Source organism: Mycena indigotica (assembly GCF_014461135.1).
Source record: "Mycena indigotica strain 171206Taipei chromosome Unknown Mind.scaff0009, whole genome shotgun sequence".
Classification (NCBI taxonomy): Eukaryota; Fungi; Basidiomycota; class Agaricomycetes; order Agaricales; family Mycenaceae; genus Mycena; species Mycena indigotica.
In genome coordinates this window covers 3,832,598-3,843,121 of record NW_023503008.1, presented here as the reverse complement: position 1 = coordinate 3,843,121, position 10,524 = coordinate 3,832,598, and the positions used below count along the sequence as shown (strand labels likewise).

At 51.2% G+C, this 10,524-nt stretch overlaps 5 protein-coding genes across 5 annotated transcripts; 3 read left to right on the top strand and 2 right to left on the bottom strand.

The window, feature by feature from the left end:
- Positions 1-285: 285 nt before the first annotated feature.
- Positions 286-1,216, top strand: MIND_01098000 (uncharacterized protein; the record flags this gene model as incomplete). The annotated part of the gene is made up of 2 exons (XM_037367549.1): positions 286-476; positions 523-1,216. 2 exons carry the CDS (start codon positions 286-288, stop codon positions 1,214-1,216), a joined length of 885 nt encoding a protein of 294 aa, XP_037216943.1.
- Positions 1,217-1,428: 212 nt separating this feature from the next.
- Positions 1,429-2,584, bottom strand: MIND_01097900 (Ras-related GTP binding A; the record flags this gene model as incomplete). Its single annotated transcript, XM_037367548.1, has 5 exons — positions 2,555-2,584; positions 2,448-2,503; positions 1,947-2,385; positions 1,546-1,897; positions 1,429-1,499 (listed from the first exon to the last, which is right to left on the bottom strand). Exons 1-5 carry the CDS (start codon positions 2,564-2,566, stop codon positions 1,429-1,431), a joined length of 930 nt encoding a protein of 309 aa, XP_037216942.1. The 5' UTR covers positions 2,567-2,584.
- A 60-nt stretch (positions 2,585-2,644) lies between these two features.
- On the top strand, positions 2,645-4,313 carry MIND_01097800 (SRP40-C domain-containing protein; the record flags this gene model as incomplete). Its single annotated transcript, XM_037367547.1, has 9 exons — positions 2,645-2,895; positions 2,948-2,985; positions 3,032-3,148; positions 3,196-3,327; positions 3,376-3,477; positions 3,530-3,577; positions 3,623-4,059; positions 4,104-4,226; positions 4,275-4,313. 9 exons carry the CDS (start codon positions 2,645-2,647, stop codon positions 4,311-4,313), a joined length of 1,287 nt encoding a protein of 428 aa, XP_037216941.1.
- Positions 4,314-5,880: 1,567 nt separating this feature from the next.
- On the top strand, positions 5,881-8,494 carry MIND_01097700 (Hydrolase-4 domain-containing protein; the record flags this gene model as incomplete). Its single annotated transcript, XM_037367546.1, has 13 exons — positions 5,881-6,058; positions 6,114-6,275; positions 6,325-6,451; positions 6,505-6,663; positions 6,714-6,736; positions 6,786-6,802; positions 6,854-6,961; positions 7,013-7,123; positions 7,311-7,591; positions 7,631-7,761; positions 7,812-8,114; positions 8,158-8,174; positions 8,219-8,494. The coding sequence occupies 13 exons, from the start codon at positions 5,881-5,883 to the stop codon at positions 8,492-8,494; spliced, it is 1,893 nt and encodes a 630-aa protein (XP_037216940.1).
- On the bottom strand, positions 8,495-10,425 carry MIND_01097600 (ATP-bind-3 domain-containing protein; the record flags this gene model as incomplete). The annotated part of the gene is made up of 5 exons (XM_037367545.1): positions 8,495-9,318; positions 9,366-9,531; positions 9,579-9,707; positions 9,755-10,287; positions 10,335-10,425. The coding sequence occupies 5 exons, from the start codon at positions 10,423-10,425 to the stop codon at positions 8,495-8,497; spliced, it is 1,743 nt and encodes a 580-aa protein (XP_037216939.1).
- Between the last annotated feature and the right edge of the window lie 99 nt (positions 10,426-10,524).

Here is a 10,524-nt window from a genome sequence, read left to right as displayed (position 1 = left end):
TGCCCGAATGGTTAGGCTGCTACCCGGAGACCTCGGTATCATTATTTGCCTGCCCATCCACCAGGTAACCACACTCGTTAAAAACTTGGACCCATTTTCACGTCTCAAGTCATCTCCACGAGCAATTCTTCAACTTGAATCAAAGCATCCATTCCTAAATTTTTGACCTGCCGGGCTCAGACCGTCCAACCAGTCCAGCCTCCGAGACAATGGCCTCTATAAAAACCCGATGCTCTTGCGCAGGGCCTTATACTCAGAGGTTTCCGCACTGATCCAGCAACCAAGATGTCCCACGATTTACCTGCGACATGGCCATACCCGGATTTCGCCCTCACTTCCACACTCCATCAGCCGGCGCCCCTTCACGAAGCTCAATTCCAACCGCTAGAAGGCTCAGCATCCGCTCCTCGTTCCGGTCGAAGGGCACGAAGCACGTCGCTCGACAAGAAATTCTACTGTAGCCTCTGTCTCAGCCAGTACGCACCGTTTCAAAGGTATAATGCGACTTTAATGATTTCCCAGATTCCAAGACCGCCGTTCGCGTGATAAACACGTCGACAAGCCAATATGCAGCCAGAAGGCCGTCACTCGAGGCTTGCCTGTGCCAACGCCAGTGGACATCGCCCGCAGTAAAACAGAAGGTCGGAATGCGTACTTGCGAGAATTATCCGACGCTTGGGCCTCTACCGAAGGGAGGCGTGGCAAGCGCAGAAGAGTCCAGCCCGAACCCAGCAACACTCAGAATCAACAACCTATAGCATCGTCGTCAACTTCGGCGTTGGGCCACCAACAGCCGAACCACGCTGACGGCTTCTATGTCGGTCAAAATGAGAGTGCACAACGTCTCTTATCGCATTATGGGGCCAGCAGCTACGGATTAGCGCAGAGACCTGACGTCTCTCCTGACTCAGGGTGGGGCAGTGACCCGCTGTATCACGCCCAGCAGTCCCATATTCACGCGTTTTACGACCAGCGCGGTATGGGCGTCGCGCACAACTTCGTTCCCCAACCGAGACAACCTGGAAACGAGAGCGCAATGGCGGGTGTAAACTACCATAACCAGACCTCCGATCTGTTCCACCCTTCTCACCAACCGATTACCCATGCCACTGCAACAGTGACTCCCAGGACACGACCTATCCAGACCATACCTTTAGTCTCCACTCGTTATCTGGGCTATTACGAGCAATCAAGTGGTCAACCGAGGCCTATGTAGCGATGTTGTTCCACCCTAACACGGACATAAAGACATCGAGTTCTAATTCGTCGTGTAAGAATGTAGTGTACAGTCAATAACGTTAGTGATAACAACAGGAAGCTATTAGATACAGATAACTGCGAGTATTATAGGATCGTACTGGTATCCGGATCTTCGGGGGAAAACAAAAAAAAAACGACCCCAAATTCGAGAAACGGGGAGAAGACGGTCTACGTCAGTCCCTGCAGCTCCTCAAACTTCTTCTTGGCCATGCGAACGTTGAACTTGAGTGCAGCGGTTTCTGCGAAACGAATAAGACAAACGGAAAGGGTGGGAATAGTGCTAACCTATTGTTGGGTCGTGTACCACAATCAAGACGTATGTGTTCTTCGTCATTTCGTCCAAGACTGCCGTGAACTCAGGCAGCTCCATTTCAAGTGAATGGAATTCCTCGCGAACACGGGAGCATGAATGCTTAAATGCCTTGATTAGCTCCGAAGTGCGCTCGTAACGTGTCGGGTCTAGATCCGATTGCGAGTCGGTGGCGTTGGGGCGCGCAGTGCTTGTCGCGATGACAAGAAATGTTGTTCGTTCAAAGAGGATGACTTCGGTGGCTGAGCAGGCCGCTGCAAACATTGTGAGGTGTTTCGAGAGGACTGCCGCATTGGGTATTAATGTGTGGACAATGCTTGACCATGCCTGCAAGGTCTGATAAGTATTTGGGGGTAATGGATCACAGAAAACGCACGCGATAGAGACTTTCATCATAGATACTCGTTCCAAAGACCGTTATGGCCGTTGGTCGGGGGTATCCTTTATCGCTCTGCTCCTTCAGCTCCTGCTTCTTGCGGTCAAAGGTGACCCCCTTGTCGCGGACCAAATCCATCTTGTGGACCAGCAGAAACACGGCAGCATTCGGGCTATACTGCCGCAGCCCCTCCAGACAGTCCCGGTAGTATTCAAGGTCTTTGTGCATCTCTTGCGACTCGACATCGAAGACGTAGATAAGTACCCCGACTTGCTGAAATATTGTGGAGCGCTGGGTGGTGAGGTACGAATCCATAAACGCGTCTTGCCCGCCACAGTCCCAGAGATTGAGTATGAGGTCACCGAGAAATCTAACGTGATTCTGTTCGACGTCGATAGTCGCGCCCAGGCGGGAGGTCAACGAAGCAGGGTTGTTGGCGCTGCGAAAATGGGGTCATCAGAATGCTTTTCCGGCCAGATTTGCGGAGTAAGCTGAACATACAAGATAAGAGACCGCATCGACGTCTTGCCGCTCCCAGAGGCGCCCATAAGCAAAACCTAGCGCGTTGTGAAGCCATGCAGAGGCCAGACGAGTAACCAAGAGCTCACCTTTCGCTTCATGACGGAACTAAAGCCCGTGGGTCACAGAGTGCGTGACCGTGACAACCGGAACCTTTTCCCGACCCTGCCAAATTTTCGATGGAGGCTGGAAACCTAGCCAGTACGTCCTGCCCACCGCTTGGCTCTGCGTGCGGCTCATTCCGCCTGAAAACAGCGACTTATACCTTAATTCATGCATTTCTAACGAAACATTCACACCCCAAGGCTGCTGCCGCACTGAAAAAGGCCGCGAAGGAGGTTGTTGTGCTCAAAGACAATATCGATGTCGATGGGCCTCAACTTGACGAGATAATACGCGAGTGGAAGACGATGAAGGATGCGCTCCCAAAGTGTGTTTCGATTTGTTGTTTCCAGACTCATTGACGATGCGGCGGTAATTAGCTCGTCTTCGGATTCAAGTTCAGAGTCGGACTCTGACTGTGCGTCACCTGTGTCAACTAAATGTCAGCTTCTCACAGGGTCCAGCTTCTTCAGAGTCCTCAGATTCATCTGCCCCGGTCACCAAGTCCAAAAAAGCAGCAAAGTCGAATAAAACCGCTGCAAAAAGCTCTTCCTCGTCCAGCTCCGACTCATCATCGGATTGTGCGTCTGTAACACTGTCTTGAATTATGCCTCTGACGCCCGATTAGCTTCCCACCCTGTCACGAAGAAACAGACGACCAAGAAAGCTTCCAAAAGCTCTTCGTCTAGCTCTGATTCGTCTTCTGACTCTTCCGATTCCGATGAAGATGCTAGCCCTTCGACAGCGAAACCAACACCATGTATTATCTTCACCCGTGACGGTTGACAACTTATGAATTCTATTGCAGCATCTTCGAGCTCGTCGTCCAGCTCTGACTCCTCGGATTCGGATTCAGATTCAAACGCGAAACCAAAAGCCTCAGTAAAGGCTGCGCCGAAGGCTAAGACTGGTATGGGGCAATGCATCATAGTCAGTGGAAAATGGGTTAACAATCCTGTCAGCTACTTCGACATCGAGTTCCTCGTCCGAAGATTCCGGCTCAGAATCTGGTTTGTGGCATAATTCAATGGAGCTTATCCCGCTGACCTCGCTAGACGACGAATCGAGCGATACCGATATTCCCCAACGCAAAAAGACAAGCGAACGCGCCTCAAGTCGAACGCTCTCGACCGCATCTTCCAGTCCTAAAGTCAAGGCCAAGAAGCCGAGTGTGTCATCTTCCGATTCCTCTGAAGCGGAGGAATCGGATCCTTTTGTTGTCCCGCCCACCAAGGCCAAAAAACTGTTGCCCGTATCGGTGCCAGCTGTCACGAAAGAAAATGTGCAGGTGACGAAGAAACGCCGGACAACAGAGGCCGGAGATGCTGTGGCTACTGCTGTGGCTGTTGCGGAGGAGGTCGGGAACTCTGCCAATGCCAACAAACGGGGTAGCAATGGCAAACAGCAGCGAAAAAACAACACACCTTTCCAGCGCATCAATCCCGACAAGGTCAGAACGGAGTATATGATGGATAATCGATATCAAAACAAGGTCGGTCTTGTCGCCCTACCGCCACTACTTCTGAGCTTTATCAGGCCGGTCCGTCAAACGACTACGGCAAGCGCGCCCACGAAGATTTGATTGTCACTCGTGGGGCAGGTTTCCGTAAGGAGAAGAATAAGAAGAAGCGAGGGAGCTACCGTGGTGGCGAGATAACGGTGCATGACTACGAGTCTGCGCGGTTTTGGTGGCTGACTTTGTTTTAGATGCAGAGCCATAGCATCAAGTTTGGCGATGACGACTAACAGAAATATATCTACTTGTAATGCGGGACTACACGCTTACTCTAGTTTCTATGCTGCTGTTCAATGCTAGTCCCTCATGTGAGTCCCGCAGGTCAATGGTACCAGCACCATCTTCGATTCAGCGATTGGTGGTATGAGTCGGAAGACAATGCCTTCCATGCTGTTGGCAGGTATACCGGTTTGTGGCACACTGCGGATAAACTGGTTGATAGCGCTCGTCAAATCCTTCGATATGTCGATTCCAACTAAAACATCATAAAGCCGCTGGATGCTGTCGAGAGCTGTATTTGGTCAGCAAACAAGTTCAGAACAACAGGAGAAGATGTGCAACCAGGTGCGCAATAGATATCCTTCATGACTTAATATTCCCATGAGCTACCTCAACGCTGAGAAGTATTCTTACTCACATGCAGGCTTGAACCACATTTTGTCGATTTGGTCAAAACGGTCGATTTTTGTCTTGTCCTCCTTCTCGTGAAACCCAACTGCAAATGACCCGTGGAAGAGCATTGCCTCCAGTTGAACTCCAACTTCCTTGCCGAATGAGTGGCCCATGCCAGGGTTCTTCCACAACTTGATCTTATCCGTGCTCATGAACTTGACAAGAATGTGCTGGAGCCATGAATGGGCAAGCTCGTGGTACAGCGTCACACTCAGGACGATGCCGATTATTGCCCGGCGATGGAGGGTCTGAGGAGAGGGATTTCCCGAACGAAACTAAGAGAGGATCAGCACAAGGAGTGAGTCAAGCCTTGTCTACATATGACACACTGTGTCCTCGTAACTCTCGACGACCGCCCCATTGAGCGTCGGTGTAATGTTGGTTTCATTGGCATTGACTTCGCCCCAAATGACTACTCCAGTTTCCGGTCTCTCCATCTCGTTGGATATGCACACCCGCTGTGTGTCCTGGGCAAGATAGGACTGGAATGCCACCTCAGGGGTAAATGGGAGGGGTGCTTGGTGTCGTGTCAAACTTGGGGAGACAAAATTGTACACCATGTCATAGCAGCGGAAACCGACTGGGTCGTTAGACAGATGCTGAAGTGCTGACGCCAAAAGAGTATATGTGTGCTCGAGAAAGACAGGAGCTTTAGCATTCGGGGAAAGATCAAGATGAAAGGAATAGCGGCAAATTTTTGGTGGAGTAACGCTGGACTGAGTGGATGAGGAGGGACTCGAGACTTGTGAGGGAGAATGTTGCATTGCGACGATGATTGTGTTGAAGGAGTCTTACTATTTAGGAGTATCAGATCATCAACTTCCAGCCTGTGATGCGTGATGAGTGACGCGTCACTGCACCACTTCAACCCGTCATTCCACGGTCCGACGCGCGTTTCGGAATTTCTGGCCCTCCGACACACACCTTGCCCATACCCCAAGCGACTTTATGGCAGATTCAGGGACATCTTAGGGCTATTGGACCCGTTTTTGCACCCGCAACCGTCCAACAATCCAAACAACTGCGAGCATTGTACCCGTTCCTCTGGCAGTCAAGGACAGAGCCGGCGAGGGTATTTAAGACAACTCAAACATCTTGCAGTTTAGCGTTTCCTTAGTCCCGGGTATGGCTACCTCACAATATTCGACGTGCAATCTACCTGATGGCGCTACATTGGCGTACGAGGTTCTTGGTGGCGAATTGACGGCTACGAATATGGTGCCTCTTGTGCTGGTCTGCGGCATGGCGTCTACTCGAGCCGACTGGGTGCGGCTTAGTCCTGTGTTTGCCCAATCGCGACCTGGTATGTATGTCTCTTTTCCCGCCTGTCAATGAGGTTATTTAAATTCAGTGCCCAGTCTTGATCTACGACCACAGAGGAATGGGCGATTCGAAGCACCCTCTCGGACTACATCCAGGCGGAGACGAATTCACTATCGAAACTCTTGCACGCGACTTGGCTTACCTCATAGGCCATCTCGGCTGGTCGGAGGCTGCGTTCCTGGGCTTTTCTATGGGCGGTGGGTTTCAAAGTACCAGATAAATCTGTTGATGAATAGTATGCGTTAGGGGTCGTGGTTCAACAAATGCTGGTGCTCCCTTACTTGCCACAGAACCCTCTGTCGTTAGTCTTCCGGCCAACGCACGTCATTCTGGCGAGTACACGGTCCGAAGTGTTGAGCGATCCACGACATGGGTAATATACTATTTAGTAACCGTCTTTCCGGGTCTCATTTCACTTTACCGCAGCCTGCAAACTGTCCCAGAGCCACCATCAAAGCCGCCTACCGACACGGAACGGTACGAAAACATCCGAAAGACGATTGAAGCCACAGTCGACCCGGCGTGGATTAAAGCATACGGAAAGCAGTATCTGGGACCGATGATCCAAGGAGTCATCTCTGGCAGGTAAGGCATTGCGCCTCAACGAATGATAAAACCGCCAACAACACTCACAGGCCACGTTCCTTGCACACCATAAGTGAGGGAAATGCTCTCCCATCATATAGCTCGTTGACGCACAACTGTAGGCAGGCAGCGGAAGGCGGTATCCTGATCCATCTGCTTCTTCGTATCCGTTTCACGAAAAACTGTCTAGCTCCAACTATTTGATTTCAAGGACTTGTTAGCCAAGATCCCAAAACAACTTCCCGTGCTGGTCCTTCATGGCGAAGCCGACCAGATAATTCCCTTCGAATGCAGTCAGGTACTTTAGGATCGCATGTTTCTGTGTGCTGCACATTGACAGAACTCGTAGGAAACTTTGCGCAGTATCCGTGGGGCGAAATTCGTGCAAGTGGGGACCGAGCCCGGAATGCTCCCGTCACTCCAGTTCGGCCACAACTTTACGCTCTACTTTCCGGTTAAGGTTTGGGACGATGTAGTGACGGAGTTTTTGAAACAATGTTAATATATAGGTGTAGACACAGTTTCAAACCATCTAATCTGGACACTTCAGCTACGCTTCAGTATACTTAGTTTGAGGGCAGGCCCCGTTCACTGTTAAGTACGTGACTTTAGTCAGTCATCCGTGATCACGTGACCGTGTTGGACAGTCGGCTAACTTGATCCCGGACCCTCACCAAACGACGACAGCAATGCCCACTCAGCGACTGTTACTGCCTGACGGAGCCAAGCTGGCATACGACATTCTCGGCGCTGAGAAGCTTAACCATGCGTCGCCCATCGTTTTGGTGGGTGGAGTCAGTTCTCGGAGAATAGACTGGAATCGGCTGTCTACTGCGCTGGGACGCGTTCGGCCAGGCAATCCTCATTATTTGCTATCACTTTCTGTGCACTTATGCAATGTCAAGTTCTTGTTTATGACCACAGGCATGTCTTCAACCAGTTCCTCTCTGTTTTGACCTGCTGCCAGGGGGATTGGCGATTCCGAGCTTGCCGACCGCGACGAAAAACACACCATCGAGCTTCTGGCCCGCGACTTGCTTCTACTGCTTGAACACCTAGGATGGAAGGAGCTCTCCATCTGTGGCTTCTCGATGGGCGGTCTGCATGAATTCCCGTGCACTCTTTGAAGATTCTAAACCCCAACACAGGCGTCGTCGTCCAACAACTTCTCCTGCTTCCATACCACCCTGAGCGACCGACCCCGCTGCCTTTCGCGGTAACCCACGTCTTTCTCACTGGTTCACTGCCCTCTCCGCTCCGCGATTCCCGATATGGCTTGCCAGTACCTCCTCCCCCCACCAAAGTGCTCTCGGAACAGGAAAAGATGGACATTGCACGGCATATGCTGGACCTCTCATTTGACCCCGTGTGGCTTTCAGACCCGGGTAATGCTTCAAGAATCGACCAAATGCTGATCCATAGGACTTCGAAAAGGCCTAGCAATGTTATCTGTGCGTAGAACTATTTGAAACGACCTAGTGCTGAGTTTTCCAGGGAAGCAGCTGCGCGCGGTGAGAAAAAAACACTCGCGATTGACGGTCATTTACTGTCTCAGATGAACCGTTTTGACTTCACAGACCTGCACGCAAAACTGCCACGCTCGATAAAATTCATGGTCATCAATGGTGAACTGGACCGCATTGTCCCGCCCTACAGCGCCCAAGACATCAAAAGCAAGATTCCGTGGGCAGAGTCAGTCGAAATAGGGCCCAATCGCGGAATGGTGCCCACTATGGCGTTTGGCCATAGTTGGTACGAATACTTCGACGTGGAGGTTTGGGTCGAGATAATCGAGGCATTTATCGCAAGGAAAATCAGTGCAAGGCTGTAGTTATAATGCTGAGAGTGATCTGATATACTCCGTTTCTATCCAAGGCGCGGTAATTTCCTCTAAGTCCCGCGTGTAGGCCTGCGGCCACTTGAGCATGACGTCCCTGTCAAGCGGTACAATACCCCTTTTGGGGACAGTCAACGTTGAGTGTAGGACTGTTTCGCTGGCCTCGCTCCCTGTTGCGTCAAACTGAACGACCTTGGGCCAGAACCATCGCGAATGGGGATAAACCCATATTTGGTTTCCCTCCTCCAACACCGCTCGAGCTATCTTTTCGGAAATGCCGTCCACGTTGATATGGAGCAGGAACCGATTGTCCCAGAGGAAATCGAATATCTGGCCCGGTTTTTCATGTCGGATGGCCAGATAGGCGCGCAATTGCTCGGTGATATCTCGTTTGAGCACATTCGGCATACCAAGCGCTTGGAGGCGTGCTTCGATAAACGGAACCTGTCTGGACGCTAACCATCCAACGAGATCGCCTGATTTGCGGACTGGCGCGACATTATTGACGGGGAATTTAAGGCGCGATTTGGTGACCAAAACGGGGGTCCAAACTACCCCACCACCAGCAACAAAAGGCTTGACACCGCTTTGGAATGGGTCGGGTGTCCATAGAGATCTGATGATGCGCTCTATGCTAACTCGCCGCCTATTAGCATCCGCGCGGATAGTTCCCCAGGCGAAAAACGAGACGTAACGCATGATTCGGAGAACCAAAGCGTGTTGGACAAGGGGGTCGTTGACAGTCGCAAGCCCACGAGAAGAGACGAGATATGTGCCTGCTGGCGAAGGAAGATGACATCGATTGAGACCACTGTCAACTACACTGTGGTCAGTTTTCTAGACACAACCACGGAGACAAGTTTACCAAGACTATCAATGTCTTCCAACTGGTTGGACAATACGGAGACTGCGCTGCGCAGATGATCTAACCCGCCCGAAGGATCCATTTCCACTGACTGGAGGGTGGATATATTCGTCTTGATTTGTTGGAGACCATCGAGGATATGAAGAGGAATGTTTGGCCCTAACGACTTTCGAAACGTCAGCGTGTGGTTAAGTATTCATCAAGAAAGCGCACCTCTGGTTCGAATGAGTTTTGTGAGACCAGTGTTCGAATGGCGTTTCGCAGTGTTAGTTCGGGCTGGAAGTTGGTTGTGTCCGTCGCAAACTCGAGGTTATTAGCATAGCATGTCGCAAGAATTCTTTCCTAAAAACGAAAATGAGTGAAAAATAAATTGACTCCAGTGCACACACCTTTCCTAAATCCAGTAAGGGACGAATCATCCAACGTCGCATTCCATCCATCCCAGCAAAGTTCAAATCGTTGTTGTGCATTCCCATGCCCCAACGTCGGACCTTTCGCATTCCTCCAGCGCCGATCTCTGTCGTGCCTTTTGCAAGACGCATTAGAGAAGTTTCCACCTGGTCGTCTCCGTGGTGGCCAAGCGCGAGGATGTACGAATCAAGTTCCTTCATGCGGTCCAACAAAAGCCGGTAACGGACGACTCTGCCGGTCTCCTCGAATGCGTCTCCCTCCCCCGGATGTTCAGGAAATGGATCTTGGCCCCAGGGTACTCTTGAAGTGACATGCGGAATGCCCATACTGGTGGCGCGTTCCTCTGCCAATTTTGCCATTTTCGCGGACTCGGGTTGGAGAGCATGGTCGACGGTGAGTGAGTAAAGCTGCGCCGGAAGCGAGTGCGGAGAGTTGGCGCGTACACCGTCAATATGCCGCTTTAACAAAAAGAGCAAGGCAGTGGAATCGGGCCCGCCAGAATTAGCTACAGCTATAAGAAGATTTAGAATGGGAATAACTGGGGAAGCTTAAAAGTACATATGCTGCGTGTCCATCCGTGTAAGGGAGTGCACTTCTTGAGAAAACGCGCAAATTCATCGGCAGAGATGGGAGGAGCACCTCGCGGCATCACGTGCCGCTAGACTGTCACAACGGTCACCGCTCCAACACTTGTCCATTGTGAAGTCGATGTCGCAAAACCACTCATCCTCCAAAATACCTCTTAGCC